Source organism: Giraffa tippelskirchi, chromosome 4 (genome assembly GCF_054371585.1).
Source record: "Giraffa tippelskirchi isolate mGirTip1 chromosome 4, T2T-mGirTip1v1.2.pri, whole genome shotgun sequence".
In the NCBI taxonomy this organism is placed as follows: domain Eukaryota; kingdom Metazoa; phylum Chordata; class Mammalia; order Artiodactyla; family Giraffidae; genus Giraffa; species Giraffa tippelskirchi.
This window is the reverse complement of record NC_137278.1, coordinates 191,285,523-191,311,544: the sequence shown is the minus strand read 5'-3', so window position 1 is coordinate 191,311,544 and position 26,022 is coordinate 191,285,523. Positions and strand designations below refer to the sequence as shown.

General features: G+C 46.0%; 1 protein-coding gene and 1 long non-coding RNA gene across 12 annotated transcripts; one reads left to right on the top strand and one right to left on the bottom strand.

Moving 5' to 3' along the window:
* Positions 1–638: 638 nt before the first annotated feature.
* On the bottom strand, positions 639–20,150 carry GSG1 (germ cell associated 1). Of its 11 annotated transcripts, none has more exons than XM_081589260.1 (6): positions 19,972–20,150; positions 7,195–7,513; positions 5,151–5,321; positions 4,165–4,347; positions 3,268–3,383; positions 639–1,058 (listed from the first exon to the last, which is right to left on the bottom strand). In XM_081589260.1, exons 1-5 carry the CDS (start codon positions 20,017–20,019, stop codon positions 3,271–3,273), a joined length of 834 nt encoding a protein of 277 aa, XP_081445386.1. In that variant the 5' UTR covers positions 20,020–20,150; the 3' UTR covers positions 639–1,058; positions 3,268–3,270. The 11 variants fall into 11 exon arrangements, with proteins under 11 accessions (XP_081445386.1, XP_081445379.1, XP_081445380.1 ...); XM_081589253.1 differs by having other exon boundaries at positions 3,272–3,383; XM_081589254.1 differs by having other exon boundaries at positions 3,272–3,410; positions 4,195–4,347.
* Positions 17,847–19,831, top strand: LOC145545246 (uncharacterized). Its single transcript, XR_014081969.1, has 2 exons — positions 17,847–17,892; positions 19,319–19,831. It is a non-coding gene; the product is annotated as an uncharacterized LOC145545246 (long non-coding RNA).
* Positions 20,151–26,022: the final 5,872 nt, after the last annotated feature.

Below are 26,022 nucleotides of genomic sequence, written 5' to 3'. Positions count from 1 at the left end.
CCACTGCTTGTTGGATATCCAGTTCCCTGACCAGAGATTGAACCCAGGCCATGGCACTGAAAGCCTGGCATCCTAAGCATTAGGCTCCCAGGGGACTTCAGGGGGCCTCTTTTGGGGGTGGCTTGTCCCTGCAGGCTGTGGAGCCTTCTCATGTGTCCTGGTCTCCTGGCTTCTCCAAGGATAATGTGTAATTAACGTAGTGTGATGTGGTCCCTACCACATGGATGCAGGAAGCCGAGGCATGCAGCACGGAGGACACCCGCTCTACACGGCGTAGCTCCTAGTACCGCCTCCCAGTGTGTGGCTTTAAAGTCAAGTGCGCCACGGCTGAGCTGAGCCCCCATCAACCACCCATCTCTGTTCTTCTGACCAGCCTGATTGCCCCCCTAAAGGGCAGGATCTATATTTTACTCCTTTTTTTATCTCCAAGAACCTGGCATATAATGAACCATCAGAGGAATCGAGAAGGAACTTCTGAATGAGTGAGATGTGGGGTGGGGAGTGGTGGTGAGGGCGGTGAGACTGAGCTGTGACGGAAAAGGGAGCCAAGGCGCTGGGCACCTGGGCGTGCACCCCTTGGACTTAGACTTTCAATACTCTTGTTCTTAACCTCTGGAAGTCACACTCAGGAAACAGACTGTGGCTTGAGCGCATGTTGATCACAGAGCGACGTGGTAAGGTAGGACTTCAGCCTGTGCTCCAAACCCCCTAACTCCTAACACTCTTCTTCTACAGATGAGCCAGCCGCCTCGGCCTCAGGCTCGCGGCCGGTGCCTTGTTGAAGTTCCTTGCCATGTAGTTCTGAGTAGAAGTCCATCCCTTCGGAGATGGAGCGGATGGGCTGACAGTGGAACTGGGGGTAGCTGGTCATGGGGCCCCCCGGGTGGGCTGTGCATGCCAGCTGCTGCAGGAAGCACTGGTGGTGATGCGGTTGGCAGCCCGGGGCTCCTCGGAAGCTCTTACTGTGCCTGCCCTTGAACTCCAGCACCAGCCTGGTGTAGGTGTTGAAGGTGGTGACCGCCGATGCCATGCAACAGGTGAAGGAGACCCAGGCTGTGCTAGGGACACACACACGGGAAATGGGAAAGTAAGACGCTTTCTTACGGGTTTGAAAGAAAAATATCAAGGTCTCTTCCTACTAGTCAACTAGGGGATGCCTCTTAGGGATTTAGGAACATGAGGGTGTCACCTTTCACATGTTGTAGATAGAAGAGCGGTGGGCAAGAGGTCTGAATTCGGTCTGTCCTAGGGTAAGTTCTGAATGTTTTGTAGTAAAACCCCATGATTTATATGGTGTTAAAGTCAGGAGTTTAACATTCATTTTCACTGCACTGATTCATTGTAAGTGCTGTGTTGTTTTATACCTGGCGGCCTATTTTATATGTGTATGTGTGTGTGTGTGTTGTTGTTTAGTCACTAAGTCGTGTCTGTCTCTTTTTCGATCGCATGAACTGTAACCTGCCAGGCTCCTCTGTCCATGGGATTTTCAAGGCAAGAATACTGGAGTGGGTTGCCATTTCCCTCCTCCAGGGGATCTTCCCCACTTAGGGATCAAACTTGCATTTCCCGCATTGGCAGGCAGATACTTTACCGTCTGAGCCACCAGGGAAGCTCTGCGTATATGTGTATATACACACACAGACACACACTCACTCCCGCCCCGCCACACACAATTTTTTGGACTATTGCAGTTTTCCAAGCTGCAGTTACTCTCATATAATCTCAACAATTCCACAGACCTATAGCTCAGCTGGACACAGTACACGCAAACCCAATGCACTACCTCTTTCCCTGACACACACACACGTGTGTGTGTGTGTGTTTGTGTGTGTGTGAGTCGCTCAGTCATGTCCAACCCCGTAGACTATAGTCCGCCAGTCTACTGGAGTGGGTAGCCGTTCCCTTCTCTAGGGGAATCTTCCTGACCCAGGAACTGAACCCACTGCAGGCAGATTCTTTACCATCTGAGCCACCAGGGGAGCCTGACACACACATATTTCCTGCCAAAGATTTTCCTGCACTCAGACACCTTTCCCGTCTTCCTTGGTTTTCAGCCTAGCTGTCGGAGGGTCCCCAGAGTTGAGCCTCTAGGAGGCATTCAGGAAACCCTGAGTACACATCCAGAGGCATTAGTACAGACTGCTCTAGTGGAAACAAGCCCTACAATGCTAACAGTGTGGTTCTTGGCTCAAAGGAGTTTGTAAAGGATGGAAGAGAAGCTGGATGGATTCAACAAAGAGAAAAAGACACCAGGGAACCATATCAAGCACACTCCTAAGAACTGGGAAAGTCAAACTCCCCTAAGTGTCCCACGATTGTGGGAAGCCCAGGACATCAGGAGTGGGGGGTGGTTGTTGGGGGGTGGATTTCATGAGGCTGTGACAGTGTAAGGCCGCTCACTGCTGCTGTGTGCTCCTCTCTGCTGCCTGTGATGGACTAGACTCGGGCAGAAGATACTTTGGTGGGAGTTTTGAAGTCTGAGCCCTGCAGTTGAAATGCCAAGAATGGCTCGAAAAATGGACAAAAGGTGAGAAATGATGAGTCTGGAAAATGAACTAAAGTGTGATAGGGTGGCTGATGGAAAGATCAAAGATGCCCGAATCCAATAGCCCATATTATACCATGAGGAAAGAGAAGTCTAAACTAACTGAGCCCTTCGTACTTTAAGGGTTAGAGGGAGACTGTTTCATTTCTAACACAGGTTGGTGGAATAAGAATGGAGGCAGGAGGGAGTTATTCATTATAGGAGGAGATTCCTATAATATTCACAGAAATGGAATCCAGATTTCAAGGCTATTTCTTCATTTCTCTGTCTCCCAGTATTTTGAATCATAAAATATTGGGTTGGCCGAAAAGTTTGTTAAGGATTTTCTGTAAGCTTTTATGGAAAAATCTGAATGAACTTTCTGGGCAACAGAATATATGAAATGTAGAGCCTCATTTCCATAAACCATGCAAAATCAGTGTCATGCCCCTAGGACGTCCTACATGTCAGGTGTAGAAGCACTTATTAACAGCTTTATCAGCAGAGAAACTTGACAACGTCCTCACGAATAATAAGCTGGAGGAATCCACTCTGTACCTCTCCTTGGAAGGTGGGGAGAGAATGGGTGTGGCTGCTGGTCCAGCCCTCTGGATGATTGACAGGTGTCTGGGATGAAGGATGGAGAGAAGGAAGGAGGACAGAGAGCGAGCGCCTAGTTGAGGGCTGCCGTTTAATGGAGGTGGACCGGGGAAGAGGAGAAAGGTGGCGGAGGTGATAAGCACTTACTAGAAAGCCCAGCCGTAGTTCCAAGCGTGGGGCCTCCAGTCTTCTGGACCCAAGTTGGCCGTTGCCTGGAAAACTTGTGAGTACATCATATGGCCCACCATCCCCAGAAGGCCTGCAAAAGAAACAGGGAGGCAGCACCCTTAGAGAAAGGCTGGCGCTGCCATCTATCTATAGGGAATACGACTTGGGAGCAAATCGTATTCCCTATCTGGCATCAGGGCTACCCTGCACTGGGGCTCCTCCTTGAAGCTATATTTGCTGTTGGTTCCCCAGACGTTAGGTTTCGAGCTGTGGGAACATTTCTAGTCAATGCTGCACACTGGACTGCTACTCCCTTTAGGTCTTTTCCATCTGCATCCCCAACGTGAACCCTTTCCTTCATCATCTACACTAGGAGCCCCAACTTCTGGGGTCTAATGATGATCTGAGGTGGAGCTGATGTAATAATAAAAGAAATAAAGGGCACAATAAATGTAATGTGCTTGAATCATCCCCAAACCACCCCCTGCCCCTAGTCTGTGGAAAAATTGTCTTCCATAAAAAACTGGTCCCTAGTGCCAAAAAGCTTGGGGACCACTGATCTATAGACATCTCTTACTTGATCCAACAGAGTCTGGCAAAGCCGTGTGTATGTCACGACTCAGAAGTAATAAACCAAATCATATTGTACATAATGAGAAAACTTGCAAATAGAAAGAAACCAGAGAGAAATCATTTTGCAAAGTACGTAATGACTTAATCTAGCATTTTGCATGCTGTTTCAACTTAAAATTAAAGACGCCTGTGCTGTATCTCCTGGCTCCATTCTTTAGCTTTCTTCGGGGCTCCTTCCTTCTCTTAGGACAGAGATTTCAGCTGCTGGCTTGGCTTCAAAGGCAACAGGGGACACCCACCCTCTCTGTAGCTCCTGAGACGCTGCTCACCCGACAAGACAGAGGAGATGGCAGCGAAGGCGCTCAGCTTGAGGCCACAGCCAGGGTTCCCCGTGAATAGCAAGTCCGTCAGTAGCAGAAGGAAGCTGATAAATTCAAGTCCGATGTACGCGAACTGGGCTCCCAGTGATAACCATAGGATCTCTGTCAGAAACCAGAGGAAGAAGAACCCTCACCCTGACAGTTAAATAACTGAACCAGCGGTGAACAAACGCTGCCCATGAGAAGTGTAGAGCCTCATAGCACCAGAGGAGAAGACAGAGCTGAAAGCAGCTGGGACAGTCCTTGACCAGGGGGCTCTGGGCTATAAGCTCTCCCTCTATTCAGTACCCTATACACAATCAACCACGCTTGACTCACTGTAAATACTCTTAGGGAGATTGGAGAAGAAATCATCCAGTTTCCACCAAATCTTTTAGGGATGTAATTTTTGCTACTTATTTCTGTTTCTCTTCTTTAAAAAATTTAATTCTGGAACCATCTATTTTGTTTCTCTTCTTCCTCCCCTCCTGCCTTGACTCCTTTCTTTCTATGTTACAAAAAAATTTATTACATCGGTGTTAATTTTGCATTGGCAGAGGTAACCTAACCAACTATCATTATGTTTTAGTACTAAGGGATATATACCTTTCAATAAAGTTACTGAAATGAAAAAAAAAATTGGAAAAAAAGGAAAAATTCAAGCTTTCTACATGGTTACTTGGCAACAGGAGTAGGTTAGAGCTGTTGATGGATTTCTGTTTGGGAACTTTATTTGTCCCTGCTTTGCTTTTTTGCGTTCCTGCCTAGGAATGGGTGTCAGCCAGGTGGGAGTTTGAATCAGCCTAGTGGGAGTTAGTGTCACCCTGTGGGGTTCAGAAGAAAAGAAAAGCAGGAGATCACAGTACAGTTTAGATCCCCAGAGGCCCAACTCAATGGCAACTAAATTTATCATCAAACCCACATACTTGCCACAAGCCCCAAGGGAGGGTGGGAGAGGGAAGCCTTCTCCATCAACCGCTTCCCTCCAAATCGGAGAGTGGGGTGACGTGGGCCTTGCAACGTGGCAAATTCCAGTAGTCCTTTCTCACCTCTCTCGGTTGGTGGTGTGAGTTCAAGGAAACTTCGGCACCTCTCCCCTGAAATAGACAAGGTACAAGGTGGTGAGGTGCTGCCCTGGTTGAGGGACCCAGGCTTTTCCTAATTCCATCCTGGGGGCTTGCCCAGCCCATGGGAGGCAGGCTATAAATGTCTCTTTGGAAGCAGGGAAGGATGCAAGGATGGATGAACAAAATAGGCCAGAGTCATCCAAGATTAATTTCTGCCTCAAGTCCTGATTATGAAGAGGACACTCCCCGAGTCACCCAGGGGATGTTCCCAGCTTTGGTTCACCAGCTCCTTCTGTTCTTGCTGCTGGCTTAAATGGCTCGAAATTGTTTCCTGGACTGGAGTCACAGCAGTGCTAAATGGCACAATAATAAATATAAATGGAATTTTTGCAAATCATCCCACCCCCTCCTTCTCCCACTGAGTCCAAAAATCTGTACTTTACGTGTATGTGGAAACATATACATTACCACATGTAAAATAGATAGCTAGTGGGAGTTTGTGGAGAAGGCAATGACACCCCACTCCAGTACTCTTGCCTGGAAAATCCCATGGCTGGAGGAGCCTGGTAGGCTGCAGTCCATGGGGTCGCTAGGAGTCAGACACGACTGAGCGACTTCACTTTCATGCATTGGAGAAGGAAGTGGCAACCCACTCCAGTACTCCTGCCTGGAAAATCCCATGGACAGAGGAGCCTGGTAGGCTGCAGTCCATGGGGTCGCTAGGAGTCGGACATGACTGAGTGACTTCACTTTCCCTTTTCACTTTCATGCATTGGAGAAGGAAGTGGCAACCCACTCCAGTGTTCTTGCCTGGAGAATCCCAGGGACAGGGGAGCCTGGTGGGCTGCCGTCTATGGGGTCGCACAGAGTCGGACACGACTGAAGCGACTTAGCAGCAGTGGGAGTTTGATATATGATGCAGGGCACCCAAAGCCAATGCTCTGTGACAACCTGGAGGGATGGGGTGGGGAGGAAGGTGGGGCCTTCAGGATGGGGGGTCACATGTATGCCCATGACTGATTCATATTGATGTATGGCAAAAACCATCACAATATTGTAAAGTAATTATCTTCCAATTAAAATAAGTAAATTAATTAAAAATGTAAAAATAAGTGGAAATACCCAGGAGTTTATAATCCTTTCCCATTTCCTTTTTGCCTTAGTCCAAATTGGGAGAAGCAGCAGACTGTAAATTGTACACAGTTCTGGGCTTTAGGAAAACTTCACCACAGGGGGATCTTTGCAAGCTTTGAGCAGGGAGGAGGGAGCGTCCTCTGCTATTTGCCCGAGGACAAGCCCCTACCTAACATGCTGGCACAGCACCTGCTTTCTGAGCATACACCTCGCGACCTGAGACCTGAGAGGGTCTGTCTGCAGCTCCTCTGGGGAGAACTTCCACGATGTAGTTATCCTCCCTGGGCTTCACTTCCCCTGCCTTTTCAGTGGTAACAGTAACACTTAGAATGAGAACACACTTCTGGGATGCTTTAAGGGCCATCTACTCTGATACCTGCATCTCACAAATGAGAAAATCAAACCCTGTGGGAGTGAAGTTGTTCCTGTAAGGTTACAGCTGGACAAAGCCCAGGCTTTTTCTACGATAGTCTCCTTGCTTTGTCTCTAAAAGGCAACTCTAGCTGGCAGGAATGGGAAGACTTATAACCTTCAAAGTCGGCGTGAGACTGTTGAAGGGGGATGCTGTTTAAAACCAGCGAGTCTGGAGGTGAAATGCCAGATGGATGGACTTTGGACCTTATGACAAGGGAGTCTGATGGGGAAGGGACACAATGGAGAGGGGGGAGATGCTGAGGCTAGGGGTGAGCCCAGCCGGTGTGAGCGAGGGCTACACACTTCTCCCTGCAGCGGGGACAAGAGATCAGGCAGCTGGGGGTGAGGCAGCTACCTGGTTCTTCCATGATCTCCGCACAGGATAGCCACATGCCGCTCCGGAAGGCATGGAAGGTGAACTGGTCATCCCCGGTCTCCCAGCTGTAGTGCACCACCTCCTGGGAAGATGCGTTGCTGCCGCCCCCATCCAGGGGCACTGGCACGTCAAAGCACTTGGCTGGTAGACCTTTCCCGCACAAGGGCTTGGGCACCTTCTGTGTGCCCACAAACCAGTAGTTGCTGAGCAGGGATGCTGTGGAGAGGCTGAGTGATAGCATGTTGAGGACGGCAGATAGGCATGTCCGTTGGCCAGAGAAGGCCTTCGGGAGCCCCATCTGTAATAAGACACACAGACGCGGGAGCCTGATGTTAGAGCCTCATCTGAGATCTGAGATCAGTGCCCTCCCCTGAGGCTCCCTAAACTCCATAGAGCTGCTTTCCTCTAGCACAATGGGCGTGACCAGCCCTTAGGAGTTTTCTCCAGGTAGCCTTGGGTGAGCTTGGCTCCAGGAGCAGCCCGGAGCAGGCACTGAAGCGATGATATTTATTTCAGCTGGACCTTATTATAGTAAAACGCTTATTGGGGATAATCTGAACAAGCATCAGATAGTAATGTGATTAAGCCACTGAGCTAGTGTGTATCTGGTTGAGAAAAAGGATTGGGCGTTCACCAGATGTTCCTGCTGGTAATCTTTGGTTTTGTCTTTAGGGAAGGGTAGTGGGGAGGTATTCGTTATTGTTGTTGTTACGGGGATTTACTTAAATAATACAAACAAAATGTTGGGCACTTATCTGACATATAATAATGGCTCACGTGTTAAATTCCCCATTCTTCCAATCTAACAAAAAACATCTATACTCCTTTTAGTTATAAATGGGTTTTAATTTATGACTGTCCTATATAAGGTTTTGATGTCTTCCTCCCTGGTGGCTCAGATGGTAAAGAATCCGCCTGCCATGCAGGAGACCCAGGTTCAACTCCTGGGTCAGGAAGATCCCCTAGAGAAGGGAATGGCAACCCAGTCCAGTATTCATACCTGGAGAATTCCATGGAGAGAGGAGCCTGGCAGGCTACAGTCAACGGGGTCGCAAAGAGTCAGACACGAGTGAGTGACTAACACTTTCACTTTTCCCTGTGTTAGATTCCTCTGAGAGGAGTAAAGGGGCATATATCCATGGGATTCTCCAGGCAAGAATAGTGGAATGGGTACCATTTCCTACTCCAGGGGATCTTCCTGACCTGAGGATCGAACCTGGGTCTCCCACATTGCAGGAAGATTCTTTACCATCTGAGCCATCAGGAAAGCCCATTTATCCTGTTAATGAATGTTAAAGAGGATGCTCCCTAGGGGAGCAGATAGAGGCACTGGGCTCTTGAGGGTAGGAGGGCCGAGGACCAACTGGGATGCTGCAACCCTTGGAGAGGAAATAGAGTGATGGGTTTTGAGAGAGGTGGTGATCTGAGTTCAGCTTCCATCCACTACACCTGAGCTGAGAGAATCTCAAATGCAAGGTGGCTGCGTGGTACCCATGGAGGCTGGACATTGAGTGCTCTGGCCTTGGAGCCACAGGCAGGGTGTCCTTGGAGGGTGGACAAGGAACCTGCTGGTGCAGCCCCACATCCCAGCGCAGTTGCAGTGCCTGGGGGTGACCCAGTGGGTGGCTGCAGAATGAATGCAGCCCCCATGGCTTTGGCTGGAGCCCTCAACCTTGTCATTTTTAACCTAAAAGAAGAGTGAGATGAAAATGTCCAATGTTAGATGTTTCAGTGCTGGGGAGTGGCAGCGTGGAGCCAGATTGAATTTGATTTATTAATAGAAAAATGAAGAGATCTGACAGGTCTCACACTTCGCATTACGAAGCAGTTTGTACTGTTATATTAATATATACTGACTGGAAAAGAAGCCCATACTTAGTTGCTGACAGACAATTCTTAAAGCAAACCATCTTGAGCTTTCTAAGGGGAATCACTTACATCAGAATTAATCAGACCCAAATCTGCTTAGCTTAAGAGATGTAAATAAAACCATAGCTAAATGAGACAGGCCCGTAAATCTGCCTCTCTCATCATCTCCAGCTGAACATTTTCTACATTACACAGGCAACTTTATCTTAGAATCATAACAGTTTGTTCTTTATAATTTTTAGGGACTAAAACAGTACATACCACAGTCAAAGTGCAGTTTTTTTATGGCAATAAAAAAATATACCAGATTCATGCGTAGATAGAAGCCAATAAGCAAAATGTATGACAAAACAGCTTCTGTAAAGCAATTTGCTAATAAGATTTTTTGTTTGTTTGTTTTAAAGCACTCAACAAATTAACTCCAGCAAGAATTGTTGGTTCAAGACTCTGAGTGACCTTGGTGAGGACTCAAAAGCCATGATACCTGGAAGGAGGGTGATCTTATATTGCCAGATATGGAAGTCATTATGAGCCCTTTTTCCTCCCCCAAAAGAATGTCTTCATCTTGTCTTTTAGTGTTGAAAATCCTATTGGTTTTGGTCATTGTTCTGCTACTCTTAGTTAGCTACCCTTTCTATTTTTATATCCATTGCTTGAATAGGAAATAGACTTCAAGGTACAACATCTTCATCCATTATTCTGTATAAAGATGGAACTAAGGATTCAGGCAATTCTACATGCTCGACAACTTTATTTTCAACCCTATATGGGTTGGAGATGTAGCCACTATCCCATCACATCAGATTTTAATTTTACCCTCAATCCATTTAAAAGCATACCTACTCATAAATTATTCATCAGGTTATTCCGAAATAAGAATCATGAATCCCTCACCACAGTACAACCACTTTGTAGCAGCACTAAGGTGACAACCAGTTTAAGAAGTTGAGAAACAAAGGGTGAAAAAGAGCTTGGGAGAACAAACTTACGGTTACCAGGGGGAAGGGTAGGGGAAGGGATAGTTAGGGAGTTTGGGACGGACATGTACACTCTGCTATATTTAAAATGGATAACCAAACCAACAAGGACCTACTGTATAGCACAAGAAACTCTGCTTCATGTTATGTGGCAGCCTGCATGGGAGAGGAGTCTGGGGGAGAATGGATACACATATAGCTGGGTCGCTCTGCCGTGCACCTGAAACTATCACAGCATTGTTAATCAGTTATACTCAAATATAAAATAAAAAGTTTCGAAAAGCGAAGAAAAAGAGCTTGGAATGAAGTCCAAAGACACTGTTCCCAGGAGTGTCTGCCAAGGACAGACTCAAGGAACCTCATTCAATGATTATCTTGATAACTGAACGAGAATCCATTCAAGAATCTTCAAGAATTGTCTTCAACACCCACACTGCCGTACCCTTCACTGCATATTTTATTCTTCCCCTTAAAAATGCCTTTCTCTTGATTTAGAAGAACAGTCTAATTTGGCAGTGGTTTCCTTCAGGGGATCATGGAGAAGAAATAGCAGCCACAAGACACGTTCTATTTTGCATGTACTGACAAGCCCCAAGCCAAGGGGGCTCTTCACTCTCTAAAAAAGGGACAGTGTGTGGCTTCAGACACAGGCTCAGACCACTAGGAAGTATATAGATTGAAAATCTATACTTTTCAATAATTAATTGCTATCAATTTTCAGTGATTCTTCCATCAACATAGGTTAATGGCAAAACCTCAGGATTAACACAGACTAGGTAAGGACAACAAATGGATGAGACTGGCACATCTCTTAAAAGAATCAGGAGCAAAACAGCTATGAAATGCATGTTCCAAACAATAAGAGAGGGAAGCTGGTTACCTTGACCATGGTCCTTGTCTCACAGCTTGTCCAGAATGACTGCAGATGCCATCTGTGCTCCAAATCCCTTTGGTTTAGTGTTGAAAGAAGACTCCCTTTCCATTCCCCTCCCCCCTCCTCCCACCCCTCCCCTCTATCATATATTTTGGAGTGCTTCATGATTAAACGCTGCCTTGCAGGGAACTTGGGCATTTAAAACTTGACAAGGCACTCATGGTCCAGTTGTCCTGAGCGATTTACACAGAAAAGCTTGAGGGTCTGGGATTCAGCACAAAGATGCAAGGACCTACGTGTGCAGAGTGAAGAAACAACGAAATTCGGTAAAGCAATTATCTTTCAATTAAAAAATAAATCAAAAAAGTGCACAGTGATTGGTGTCCATCTCACCACCGCTCCCTAGTTAACTGGTGGGAATGGATTGGGCCTGATTTTATGGCAGACAAAACATTGTAGAGTCATCATTGCTTTGTAGTAACTTTTGTCAGTTCCCATTCCCTTGTGTTGGGTTTTCCATCCCCTTCATAAGCCCTGTGATGTGCAATGTCAGGGGCCTCATAGAGCCATGGGTATGGAAAGGCTTCCTGGTGTCATGGATGGTCTCCACTCTCCAGTGAGTGACATTAGTAAGGATTATTATAACATCCCGAGACCATCTGTGTGTTAGGTAGTGTTGGGGGTAAGCCTGCAGAGAGAGGAGGATTGGAGAGAAATAAATCCCTGGGTTAGCAATGCTGTGGCTGTCTACCATTTCTCTCCCAATCTTTGGGCCAAGGTATAATTTTTTTTTTTTAAGTACATTTCTAAAACTTAAACAAACAAAAAGCAAATGAATCTGGTAAATCAATAAGGGTTTGATTGCATATCTTTTGTCATCAGTCCCCTAGAAATACAAATGGTGCTTTCTGTCCTCAAAAACCGTACCAATTAATTGGGTTGAGAAGGTGGGGAGACTGCTGTGTTCCCCTGAATGCCCAAGGACTTCATCCTCCTCATCTTGGTAGATGCTTTTCCTTCCTTCTTCCTGGAATGTCTTCTCTTCTTACACGAGGATCTGCCGCTTGTCAAGATGAACTCAGGTCACTCATTCTTTGAAAATGTTTCTTCCTAAGGACCATTCCCTCCTCTCTGTCCTTGTCCCCTCCCATGATGCTATCTATATTCCAACTGTTTGTCTTGATTGTAAAGTCCTCAAAGTCGGCTCCATATTTGAGAGCTGCTGCTGCTGCTGCTGCTGCTGCTGCTGCATTGCTTCAGTCGTGTCCGACTCTGTGTGACCCCATAGACAGGCTCCTCTGTCCCTGGGATTCTCCAGGTAAGAATACTGGAGTGGGTTGCCAGTTCCTTCTCCAATGCAGAAAAGTGAAAAGTGAAAGTGAAGTTGCTCAGTCGTGTCCAACTCCTAGCGACCCCATGGACTGCAGCCTACCAGGCTCCTCCGTCTGTGGGATTTTCCAGGCAAGAGTACTGGAGTGGGCTGCCATTGGCTTCTCCAATATTCGAGAGCAGTCGTGCTCAATTCTGACCAAGCATCAGAACCATCTTTGCAACTTTGGAAGACATGCAGATTCCTAGGCTCCATCCTGAGCTGCCATAGTGGTTCTGGGATGATACCCAGGAACCTGTAATTTTAGAAAATTTTTGCATACACCCAGGGCTGGACTTCTGAATTTCCGGTTCTACATGTGAGGAACTTGGGAGTTGCCACTCTGACCACACAAGTAAAAAAACTGAACAGACTGAAAACTATATAATTAGGGAATTAACATGCCATAAAAATCACACCTGTTTGACTCACTTTGGGCTGACATTTAGCAAAAGCCTCTCTGCCCTGCCCTGCCCTTCCGCCACGTCGACCAGATCTGCCGCCAACCAAGTTGTGATCCTCCCATCCTAAGTTTGTGCAGTGTGGGGACTCAAAATCAGGCTCCCCTTGGAGCATGTGAATTAGTCCACAGTCTGGCCTATTAGTCTCCTTTGATCTTGATCCTGTCACCCAATATATTCTCTACTCTATTTTTTTTTTTAACTTTAAATTTCATATTGGGGTATAGCCAGTTAACAAGGTTGTGATAGTTTCAGGTGGACAGCAAAGAGACTCAGCCATACTTGTATCCATTTCCCCTCAAACTCCCCTTCCATCCAGGCTGCCAGGTAACATTGAGCAGAGTTCCCTGTGCTGTACAGTATGGTTTTGTAGATTATCTATTTTAAATATAGCAGTGTGTACATGTAGATCCCAAACTTCCTAACTATCCCTTCACCTGATCCTTCTATTCCCCCTCCACCATAAAGTCTGTGAGTCTGTATCTGTTTCGTAAATAAGTTCATTTGTATAATTTCTTTTTAGATTCTGCATATGTGATTCCTCCTGGGTCAGGAAGATCTGCTGGAGAAGGGGTAGGCTACCCACTCCAGTATCCTTGGGCTTCCCTGGTGGCTCAGCTGGCAAAGAATCTGCCTGCAATGCAGGAGACGTGGGTTCGACCCCTGGGTTGGGAAGATTCCCTGGAGAAGGGAAAGGCTACCCACTCCGGTATTCTGGCCTGGAGAATTCCATGGATTGTATAGTCTGTGGGGTAGCAAAGAGTCAGACACGACTGAGTGTCCTTCACTCACTCACTATACAATTCCACATATAAAGGGTATCATACCATATTTCTCCTTATTTGTCAGCCTTACTTAACACCCTGTTTGACACACGTGTGCTTCAGTACAGGGGTGATGTCTGTATCACCCAAATGACCCTTTATTCTCTTCCTCTCCTTCGAGAAAAGGGAGCAGGGAATTTCTGGTTCCTGTTTGCCATTGAATTGGCTGTTGGTTTCTGGCTGCAGTTTTCATCTCAACGCTGGGTGGCACTATCTTCCCATATTTCCTTCTTCAATCACACGCCTCCCCCAACCAGCAGCAAAGGTGGGTGGAGGTGGCTGCCCCACCCCTCAGGCTACTGGTCTCTTTTCTTGCCTTGGCCTCCTCCCCACACAGTCATCTATAGAAGCCATGTGTCTGCTTTCTGGAATTCAGGGCTCACAATGAACTCTGGGGCCATCCAGCTGCTCCCTTGAGGACATCTTGTAAGATTGTTTTCTGTGGCGCATTTTTCTGTGGCCAGTTTTAGTTTTCAGTGACTCAGTAGGTCCTCAAATACTTCCCATGGGAAATACAACTCCGCGGTATCAGAAAATACTGTTCGACAATGTTTCCTGATGAGTTTTGTGCACATATTTCTTGACTTAATCGTATCCTCATTCCCTTTCCACCCCAGAACAGTGACCAATTCTTTTCCCTTCTCTCTGCTTCCACCCTGCAAATACTTGGAGACACTTCTCATATCCCGCTTGAGTCACCTTTTGGCACAGTCCTCTGTCTTTGGTTTTTATTGCCTCTGCTCATAAACCGCGCCCCCTGTACCTTAATAGCCCGAAATATGCCCTCTCCAGGGAAAAGGAGATGGGGGCAGTAGAGTCTCAGACGGGTTACGTGAGGAAGTCTAGAGGTAGATTTAGAGAGTGGAGCTGATGAAACTTCAGCTTTATGGTCCCCCACTCACTCAGGCCCCTTCCAAGATGCTTATTATTTAATTTGTACTTGTCATTTTGTACTATTTTTTTAAAGAGGGCCTCCCAAATTATATTATTTTAGGCCTTCCCAAAGCCTAGCTCTGGGCTTCTCTGGTGGCTCAGACAGTAAAGAATTGGCCTGCAATGCAGGAGACCTGGGTTTAATCCCTGGATAGGGAAGATCCCCTGGAGAAGGAAATGGCAACCCAATCCAGTATTCTTGCCTGGGAAATCCGTGGACAGAGGAGCCTGGTGGGCTACAGTCCATGGGGTCACAAAGAGTTGGACACGACTGAGAGATTAACACTAAGGCCTAGGTCTGGGAGAGGAGCCTGGTGGGCTACAGACCATGGGATTGTAAACAGTCGGACACAAGTGACTTAACATGCACATATCCGTAGGAGGCTGTGCATTTAGTGTGCGTACTTGTTTGACTGGCTGGCTCCTAGCTGCAATCAATGTTGAGACCCACCCCCTGCCCCCATCCCCTCCCCAAGGACCCTGAGCCACAACGTCCAATTTCCTCTTTTTAACAAAGCATGAGTTTCTCTGCCTGACCACAAAAATTAGAGCCTAGTATCCCACTCACTTCCTTTCATTGTAATTTGAGCATGTTAATTTTTTGTTCCTTCTCTTTCTTCTCTTAAAGTAATTGCTAGTCAATGCCACATAAATATAATTCGACTAGGCTCAGAAGCTCCTGACTAACACAGATAAGAAGATTCCACATCTCGGAACATTACTGAACTTTGGTGTGTTGGACCCTGACCCCCTCAGGACACTCCCACAGGGATGTATGTGCAACCGAACATTTGTGAAATCTCAAAGCCAAGGGCTGCTACCAACCTATCCCTGCTAAGGTCCTCAATCACTGTGCCCTGCACTGTCCAAAAACACATTTACTAGGTATGAAAAAAGAGAAACTGGTCTTGGGACACCCACACATACTTTGTAAACAGGAATTCAATTTGGTTTTTGTGACTACTCTGGAGATTAGAAGTGATTAAAACAATGGGTAAGAACGCTGAGATGCTGAACCAGTTCAGTTCAGTTGCTCAGTTGTGTCTGACTCTGCCATCCCATGGACTGCAGCACGCCCGGCTTCCCTGAACCAGGGAAGATTGTAAAGCACAGCTCTTCCCTCAGGTCCAAGCCTGGGGCTATGGAATCCAGGTTGGTTTTTTTTTTAATTTTCCCATATATCCATTCTGGCATCTTGTCGCGAGAAAGGTTTGTTTGGGACAGTTGTTGTTCACTCACTCGGTCGTGTCTGACTCTTTGCCACCCCACGCACAGCAGCATGCCAGGCTTCCCTGTCCTTCACGATCTCCCAGAGTTTGCTCAAACTCATGTCCATTGAGTGTGTGGTGCTATCCAGCCATCTCATCCTCTGTTGTTCCCTTCTTCTCTTGCCCTCAATCTGTCCCAGCATCGGGGTCTTTTCCACCTAATTGGCTCATTGCCTCAGGTGGTCAAAGAACTGGAGCTTCAGCTTCAGCATTAGTCCTTCCAATGATATTCAGAGTTGCTTTCCTTTAGTTTGGGACAGAGATAGTACTCTCTCTATCCTTCTCCCAGGAGCCAGATTTCTGACCCCATGGACTGTAGCCTACCAGGTTCCTCCGTCCACGGGATTTTTCAGGCAAGAATACTGGAGTGGGTTGCCATTTCCTTCTCCAGGAGATCTTCCAGACCCAGGGATTGAACCCAGGTCTCCTGCATTGTAGGCAGACGCTTTACTGTCTGAGCCACCAGGGAAGCTCATTTCTGACCCAGGCCCTATTAACTAGTTCTTTTCTGTTACTAAGCAGATGGAAGGCTGAATACAGTGTAAATGTTTCAGTTGTTACTCGCTCTGGTCTACACTACTCTGTTCTCTGTGCCCCTCTCCTGTAACTCATCACATGCTTTACTTGGCTCTTCTGTGCACTTGACTAACTTTCTAGATACAGTAGCAACTATGTCTTATTCATTGTTGATCCCCAGAGCTAGCTCTAACAGCCACAAATGAATGGAATGAATGAAGGAAGTGTGTAATGGAAACCCAGCTCATGAATACAATTAGGAAGACTATGGCTGAAGATAAGATCTTGAAGAAAAGTGTCCAAACAGCCTTCTATGGTGAAAGGGACAGGGATCCTCCAGTTTCACATATGAAAGAGCAGGGAGAAGCTGCAAAGAGGGTCCACAAACACACCCTAGGCGTTTCTACACAGATGCACCCTGAGTTTCATCAAACAGACCCTCTGCCAATACGCTTCCTCCCACCTGTGGAAACATTCCTGCTGTTTGATGCACCAAGCCCAGAAAACAGCAGTGATCTCATGAGCAAGTATTATCTTCAGTTCACAGAGACCAGGGTATAATCAGATTGATCACAAGCCAGTGACAGACTGGAAATGTTATGTCTTTCCCAAGCCCTGTGATTCCCTCCTGGTTGGAGCCCTTTCGGATGGTGTATCTTGAATGTCCAAAGTTCTGAGGTTCTGTAGCCCTAATTACAATTGTTACTTCAATGCCTCACTCATGATACATTTGCTAAGGACAATTAGGAATGTTAGCTCAGGACATTTTGATATCCACTTCCCAGACCTAATGGGAAGACTAATATCACTAAAATGCCCATGCCGAGTGTCCAAAATACTAAAGCCACTGCAGGACATTGAGCTCTGGGGTTTCTCAGCTTCAGGTTAACTCCTAATGTAACCATGCTTTATGTCCACATGACCCCAGACGCTCACAGAATAAGAAAACGACTCCAGTCTTCCTAACATGGGTCCCGAGTTCTGGGAACACCTACTTCTGTGTAGTGGGGAGGGCCAAAGAAAATCATTTGCGGGGGCTCTCCTCTCTGTAGCTTTTCCCGTTCCTCTTTTTAATGGAATTGTTTGAGGGCTTTTGCGAATGCAGTCATTTCCAGGAGAGGAAGCCGCCTTCTTTCGTGCCTCAAGCAGCTGGAGTGAATCAGAGGGGCAGTCCCATCTGGGCATCCTGTGGGGCAATCGCTCACGCGGGGGTGACGGAGCTCTCGGGGACTGCTGGGGCGGGGTGGGGGTGGTGAGGTGTCGGGGACAAACTGGCGGGGCAGGGGCTTAACGGGAGTGGCCTCTCAAGGGGCGCCCCGTTTGCATCCGGCATGCGCCCCCCCATCCCGTCCCTCCCTCCCTTCTCTGCCCTCTCCCCCGACTTCCCCTGGCAGTCGCAGTGCCGGAGGGCCGGCTAGTTCCCGCGGGCCCCCTCCCATCCGCTAGTAACACGCCCGCCCTCGGTTTACTACGGCGCCCGGTCGCCTAGCAACGGGAGAGCGTTGCCAAGGTGACGCGCTGGAGCCTGTTTTGAATTGTTTGGCTAGGCCCAGCCCAGCGGCGGAGCGCCGGGATGTCCCGAGCGGGTGGGGCTCCCCGCTTGGGGCCTCGCCATCTTCCTGGGGGGGACGGAGACAGCGTCCCGAGGGTCCTCCCAGGCGGGTGGGCGGAGGGAGTGCGGAGATCCTCGTTCATCCCCTCAATTCCGCTCACGAGCCGGTGGGCCGAGGGTCGGGAGGAGCTGAAACCCAAGTCTAAGGTCTCCGAGCCCCCTGCCCCCTGCCCCTTCCCCTAAAGGTACGCCCCGGCTCCTGTTCTGCAGAAAGGCCTTGTCTCTGCCTCATTTCGTGGGTCTGAGAGACGGAACTTCGGGGCCACCAACCCACAGCAGATCTGAGTTCCAGTCCCTGCCCTGCCCCACGACCTGGCTAAAGATTTTGGCCAAGTTCCCTAACTTCCCTGAGCGACTGTTTTCTCGGAGGCGAATTAAAAAGTTTGTCCTCCCGGGTTACCCCGTCCCTGTCCCAGACGGGTTTGGCAGTCCCTCCACAGACATTTAATCCTCACTACCAGGAGAAGTCAGAACTCCAGTGTCCGACTCCTCAAGGCCACACGCTCGTAAATGCAGGGTCAACTTGGGAAACCTCCTGAGTCAAGGCCAGGCTGCCCCTCGGTCAAGGCGAGGCCTTGTCACCTTTACCCGTGACACAGATTGAGGCCGAGTTATGAGAGCACTCTCAGAATGAGGCAACAGATCGCCTCCTTTAAACTTCACGGGTGTATACTGATAAACGGACTCTCCCATCATTTCCTCTGTTTCTCTCCTCGTAAACCAATAAAATATTTTTTTCACTACGGCTAGTCCTAGCTGTATTCACTTCTGAGGGTTGGCCTATTTATGATCTAATCGCTTAGGGAGATTCTGAACTAGAGAAGTGGGCTGAGCCCATAATCTGGTCGTTCTTCAGAACTGTGAGCTCTTCTCTGAGGCTCCGGAAATGTCTTTTTTTTTTTTTTTTTTAGAAACTCCTATTCTTTCTTCTGGGAGAAGGCAATGGCACCCCACTCCAGTACTCTTGCCTGGAAAATCCCATGGACAGAAGAGCCTGGTAGGCTGCAGTCCATGGGGTCGCTAAGAGTCGGGCATGACTGAGCGACTTCACTTTCACTTTTCACTTTCATGCATTGGAGAAGGAAATGGCAACCCACTCCAGTGTTCTTGCCTGGAGAATCCCAGGGACAGCGGAGCCTGGTGGGCTTCCGTCTATGGGGTCGCACAGAGTCGGACACGACTGAAGCGACGCAGCAGCAGCATTCTTTCTTCTGAGATCTCTAACTTCTAGCCCGTAAACAGCGCATCACATTGCTCTGTGTGTGTGTGTGTGTGTGTGTGTGTGTGTGTGTGTGTGTGTGTATTTTATTTCTCAACTAATGGTGAATTTCGTTTTTCTCCCCTGGGAAAGGTAAGATGTAGGAATAATGAACATCGTTTTTTTTTTCTTTTCTTTTTAGTAACCCTGTGAGCTGCAAGTTGGAAGTTGCCAACTTTCTCAAAATGGAAGGCAAGTCACTTCCAGATGTGCCTTCTCTGCTAAACAAGACAAGACATCTTTGTTGGCTATGAGTGTCTTTCTGGGTCTGGAAGTATCTCTGCAGATTCTGAGACCAGGAAGAGCCTAAGATTGTGTGCTGTCCTTTCTTAGTTCCAGCAGATTTTGGATTGGAGCTGGTCATGGGAATGCCTCAGCATCTCTTTCAGTTCACTGGAGTGAATAGACAGTTTATCACTGCTATCACTTCCGTGCCATTGGGCCTTTTCCAGGGACTAGATTTTGTAGTAGAAATCATACAGATGGAGAGGGAAAAAAGACCTACAAGACATTAAGCTGCCCTGGGAACAGAGGAAAGGTGTGATAAGAGACAAAGGAGAAAAAAATGGATGTTTTAATGGAAGATGATGAAAGAACAAGAGGTCAAAGTAGGGGCATCACTGGGTTTATCAATAAAAACTGGGCTCGAGTAACATATTTTTATTCCACTTTGGATAATCCTACCAAGTGTTCTCAAGCTCCTTACGATGAATTTGTATAACTCATATTACACATCCAATAGTAAGGGGACTACACATGAGATAGTCATGAGATTTCATAATTTAAGGTACCTACCTTCTGGGTGAGACAAACATTTTGAATCAGCTGAGAGGAACTGCTCATTCACTTTTGAAGTTATGAGGCAGAGGGGTTTCAGTGTTTCTTCTGCTGTGTCTTAATTGGTTGTGTGGGATGAGCCTTGAGTGTGAAGATGAATCAGATCCCCTCTTGCCAGCAGAGGGGTCAGGTGGTATGAGGTAGGCTGGAGAGGATGGAGAGGTTATCCTGCAACCAGGACACGCTGGGGTGGGGCTGGCTGACCCAGGAGGTTGCCTCTGTGACATCACAGTGGCAGGCAGGGGTCTCCCTGCCGCTCACTCTGCCTCCTGCCCCCACCCTCAGAAGGACTGGGGCCACTCTGGGGTTACCTCCCAGAGGCTAGCATGTCTTTTGTGTCCTCCAGAGTTTATGCTTTTATTGCTGTGCATAAGAATCACCTGGGCATCTTAGTAAACTATCAGCTTCTGAAAGTCAGGAATGGCTCCCATGGGACACTGACCAGCCCTCACAGGGTTGTAAGACCCTAGACCAGTGCTGCCCAAGAGAAATGTGATATGAGCCACAGATGTAATTTAAACTTTCCCAGTAGCCACATTGAAAAAAAAGTAAAATTGAGACACACACTGCAATCTAACAATGATATTTTATGCAGTGCTGTTGTTGAAGTCAAATGCAGGCGTCCCTCAAACAATAAAGTTGAGTCCAATGGAAAAGTCATCTACGCTAGTAAATGTTCTGGTTCATTTAGACTAGTTCGCTATTTTAGTAAGTACATGACGAGGATTTAGGAGTTTCTGTTAAAAAATATTTTATTTACGGTTGAGCTGGGTCTTCATTGCTGCTCATGGGCTTTCTCTAGTTGTGGTGAGTGGGACTACTCTCTAGTTGCAGAACGAGGGCTTCTCATTGTCATGGCTTCTCTTGTTGCAGAGCACAGGCTCTAGGGCACAAGGCTCAGTATTGTGGCTCGTGGGTTCCATGCATTTGGGCTCGGTAGTTGTGGTGCACAGGCTTAGTTGCTCTGTGACAGGCACGTGGGATCTTCTGGGACCAGGGATGGAAACTGTGTCCCCTCCATTGGCAAGAAGATTCTTAACCACTGGACCACCATGGAAGTCCTGCTTCCATTTTTAAAATGTAAATTAAAATGAAATAAAATTAGAAATCCAGTGCCTCAGTTGCATTCCTCGAAGGGCTTAAAGAGCTTGGTAGCTACTGGACAGCTCAGCTCTGGAGCATCCCCAGAGAAAGTCATGATGGACAGAAATTAACATTCTAGAGAACTAAGAAACTAGTAGATGTTCACTAATGTTATTTTAATAAGTACATAATGAAGATTGGAGCTGTTAACACTGAGGCTTGAAGAGTGTTTTCCAATCAAGGGTCCTGGGCTGATGGACTAAGGTCCATCTCTGAGCTTTTACCTAGGTGCCCCCCACTGAGACTCCTTCTCCTTCCTGTCACCCCACCTAAGTCCTACATGACCTTCAGGGCATATGATTCCACCCTAAATTCAGTCCAAAGTCTTGCCTGTTATTCTAGCCATCATTTCTCTGCCCGCCCTTAGAGCCTGCATTGCATGGACGGTCTCGCTGTGCTATGGGGGGCTTTCTTCCAGAAACAGGCTCTCACACTGCTTGCTTTGTTTCAGGAATGTTAGCCCATCTCACTCATGAAATTCTAAGCTGCTGGAGGACAGAACCTACTTCTTTATTTCTATTGTGCTTAATATAGTGGTAAAGGTGTAATAGCTGCTCAACAAATATTATTTTGTTGAATGGACTGATACCTAAGGAAATGTCCAAGAGAGAACATCAGATCTAAAAATAGCAATAACTTGAACAAAAGGAATAACATGCCTTGTTCTTGACACTTCTCAATTTCATCAAGATGTCAGGTCTCCCTAAGTTAATGTATAAATTTAATGGGACCCTGATACAAATACCAAGGAACATTTAAAAAGAGCAAGACGGATTGATATTAAATTCCTATGGAAAAATAAATGCACAAGACTAGCTAGGAAAACACTGGAAAGAAAGAGCTCAGAGGGGGGATTGCGTGTGTGTACTTAGTCATGTCCAACTCTTTGTGACTCCTTAGGCTGTAGCCTGCTAGCCTCCTCTGTCCATGGAATTCTCCAGGCAGAGAATTTCTCCTCCAGGGGATTTTCCTGACCCAGGGATTGAATCTATGTCTTTTGCGCCTCCTGCACTGGCAGGCAGATTCTTTACTACCTCGCCATTAGACTTTATAGCATGCTTTAATATGTCAGAGGGGGATTAGCCCTATATGTCATGCTACGAATCTTCTATACTTAAAATAATGTGGTACTGACTGGTGCATGGTTAGATATACAGACCAGTGGAAGAGAAGAGCAAGTCCAGAAATAAGCACAGCTACAAAGAGACACCCAGCATCTGATAAAGCTGATGTCTGTAATCACCGGAGCAAAGATGATCTTCTAACAAATAGTGTTACCACAAACTAATAGCCATTTAGAAAAATATAAATTATATCCATTTTTATACCATATATAAAAACAAACTCCAAACAAACTAGAGATCTGAATGCAAAAATGAAATTATACAAATACTAGAAGAAAGCATGGGTAAATTTCTCTACAACTTAGATGTAAATAAAGGCTTTTTGAAAAATGAAAGTGTTAGTTGCTCAGTCCTGTCTGATTCTTTGCGACCTCATAGACTTTGCCAACCCACCAGGCTCTTCTGTCCATGGATTCTCTGGGCAAGAATACTGGAGTGGGTTGCCATTTCCTCCTCCAGGGGATCTTCCTGACCCAGGGATCTAACCTGGGTCTCCTGTGTTGCGTGCAGATTCTTTACTGTCTGAGCCACCAGGCTTTCTAGCTATGTCTAAAAATACAGCTATTAGATAAGAAAAGATGGATTTGACTACACTGAAAAACAAAACAAAGAAAACAAACTTCATGGCAAAAATCACCATAAGCAAAATAAAAAACAAACTGGGAGAAGATATCTGTAGTACATATGACAGATAAAAGATTAGTAACTCTAATATAATAGAAAAAATTATAAAAACTAAGGAAGGAATATGGCCAAAATTTCTATAGAAAAACTGGCAAAATTCAGAAACAGGCAAGGCACAAAAAGAGACATATAAATGGCCTTAAATACATGAAAAGATGTTCAACTTCATTTATTGTAAGAGTCATGTAAATTAAAACTACAAGAAAATCATTTCTTATCTGTCAGATTGGCAAAACTGAAAAGCCTGACAATATACTCTGTTGATGAGACTCTGGGAAACTAGGTTTTTTTATTTACTGTTGGCAGAAATCCAAGATGGTACCACCCCTGTGAAGCAGAATTTGGCAAAATTTAACAAAACTATGCGTGCTTGCCCCCTTGATCACAGAAATTCAACTTCTAGGAATTTCCTGTTGAAGTTGCGCCTCAACGGTATGAAAATAAATATGCACAAAGTTGTTCACTGCGGTGTTATTTGTAATTGTAAAATACTGGAAACTACCTATATCTCCAAGCATAGGAGATGGGTTGAATAAACTATGGTATATACACACAATGAAATACCGTGAGCTGTATTTGAAAAAAAAACAACACAAAATAAGGGCGATTACTCTGAACTATTAATATGAAATGATTTCTAGGAAATACTAACTGAAAGCATGGAAAGTACAAAAGAGGAGACATAGTACACCATCTTTTGTGTAAAAAGGGAACGGAAATAAAACATACGTATACCTTATTGTTACCGAAAGAAACACAGGAAAGATAAATCAGAAAACAATCAACTTGATTACTTACTGGAGGGAGGGGTTGGAAGTGATTCAGGAGGGAGTGACACTTCTCTGTGAATAATATTGTTTGTATAGTTTGACTTCTGGAAGCATGTTAATCTTCTACATACTCAAAAATAAAGTTAAAGCAAGACGGGAAGGGGAAGAAGAATCTAAACTGAAAATGAATGAATCCAGTTGTATCTCAATCACACTGAAGTGGAAAAAAGCAAAAGAAAGAACGAATCTAGTAATTCATGAACAGGTTGCTTGACTATTTACCTTCTGTTTTGACTGAGGTTGAGGAGGGTAGAACTGCAACCAACTCTTGAATTTGTCTTAGTATATATTCTTAATTATCTCATGGTAAGATATGTCAAGCAATTCTGAAACTATTTTAGATGTACTGTGGTGTTGGGCAAATGAAGGAATGTGCTAATGTAGTTGGGAGTGAGAAATTCCATATGGGAAAGTGAAGTCACTCAGTCATGTCTGACTCTTTGTGACCCCATGGACTCTAGCCCGTCAAGTTCCTCTGTCCATGGGGATTCTGCAGGCAAGAATATTGGAGTGGGTTACCATTTCCTTCTCCAGGGGATCTTCCTGACCTAGGGATCAAACCTGGGTCTCTCACATTTTAGGCAGACACTTTACCATCTGAGCCACCAGGGATGCTGCTCAGTCATCAGACATCAGAATGTGAACTGGGAAAGGCAGGAAGGAACCCTATGGGGGTGGACTGAACTTAGAGACATCAGGTTAACTCATGATTTTATGCATACATACACACGTGCACACATATGTATACATATACATGTATATACACATGTGCGCATGAATATATACACATGCATATGTATTTGTGTACATGTATGTTGAGGTTTGTCAGGTGGTGCAGTGGTAAAGCATCCGCCTGCTAATGCAGGGGATGCAGGTTCCAACTCTGGGTTGGGAAGTTCCCCTGGAGGAGAAAATGGCAAGCACTCCAGTATTCTTGCCTGAAAAATTCCAAGGACAGAGGAGCCTGGAGGGCCACAGTCCATGGGATTGCAAAGAGCTGGACACAACTGAGCGACTGAGCATGCCCACAAATGTATGTATATATACTAGGTATATGGGTATTATGTTTGTATATATGTATATTTGTTGTTGTTTAGTCGTCAAGTCATGTCCAACTCTTTTGTGACCCCATGGACTGTAGCCTTTCTGTTCTTATGGACATTCTTCTCTGTCCATGGGATTTTCTAGGCAAGAATACTGGAATGGGTTGCCATTTCCTTCTCCAGGGGATCTTGCCTACCCAGGGATCGAACCCGTGTCTCCTTCATTGGCAGGCAGATTCCTTACTTCTGAGCCACCAGGGAAGCCCATGTATGTATATAAATACATGTATATTTTCTAGTTTTGTCTACTGAAAGGTCCTAGGAGCAAAGACTCCCCAGTAACAACGAGCACCTGACACTCAAATCTTGGTCTCTAATTCCAAGAGTTCTTCAAAGAAACGGCCAATTCCAGAACTCAGACAAGGTAGGTATATGATAAACTTTGAACATTTGCCAGAAAGCAAAGAAATTCTTGAAAAACAAAAAATGATGAGGTATTCACAAGGACACAGGAAACACCTTGAAGGGATTCCTACCAGTTAAATCTGGTACAATTTGAGGCCAAAATAATTTAAGCACAGCACTGAATGATAAACCATTGAAAAAATAGGAATTAATAAGTTCCCGCTGATAAAAACAGGAATCCCTTAGAAGAAATGGAGTAGCCATCATGGTCAACAAAAGAGTCTGAAATGCAGTACTTGGATGCAATCTCAAAAATGACAGAATGATCTCTGTTCGTTTCCAAGGCAAACCATTCAATATCACAGTAATCCAAGTCTATACTCCGACCAGTAACGCTGAAGAAGCTGAACTTGAACGGTTCTATGAAGACCTACAAGACCTTTTAGAACTAACACCCAAAAAAGATGTCCTTTTCATTATAGGAGACTGGAATGCAAAAGTAGGAAGTCAGGAAACTCCTGGAGTAACAGGCAAATTTGGCCTTGGAGTACAGAATGAAGCAGGACAAAGGCTAATGGAGTTTTGCCAAGAGAACGCACTGGTCATAGCAAACACCCTCTTCCAACAACACAAGAGAAGACTCTACACATGGACATCACCAAATGGTTAACACCGAAATCAGATTGATTATATTCTTTGCAGCCAAAGATGGAGAAGCTCTATACAGTCAGCAAAAACAAGACTGGGAGCGGACTGTGGCTCAGGCCATAAACTCCTTAT

What these genes read in the sequence shown, in the direction of transcription:
- GSG1 (XM_081589253.1), bottom strand. Translation starts at nt 20,019, where the DNA reads ATGAGCAGTTCCTCTCAGCTGATTCAAAATGTTTGTCTCACCCAGAAG. An exon ending in TCCCTTGGGGCTTGTGGCAA is followed by an intron (nt 4,348 to 5,150) that starts GTATGTGGGTTT and finishes GGTTTCTGACAG; the next exon opens with AGATCCTATGGTTATCACTG. An exon ending in TCTCAGGAGCTACAGAGAGG is followed by an intron (nt 3,384 to 4,164) that starts GTGGGTGTCCCC and finishes TTTCTTTTGCAG; the next exon opens with GCCTTCTGGGGATGGTGGGC.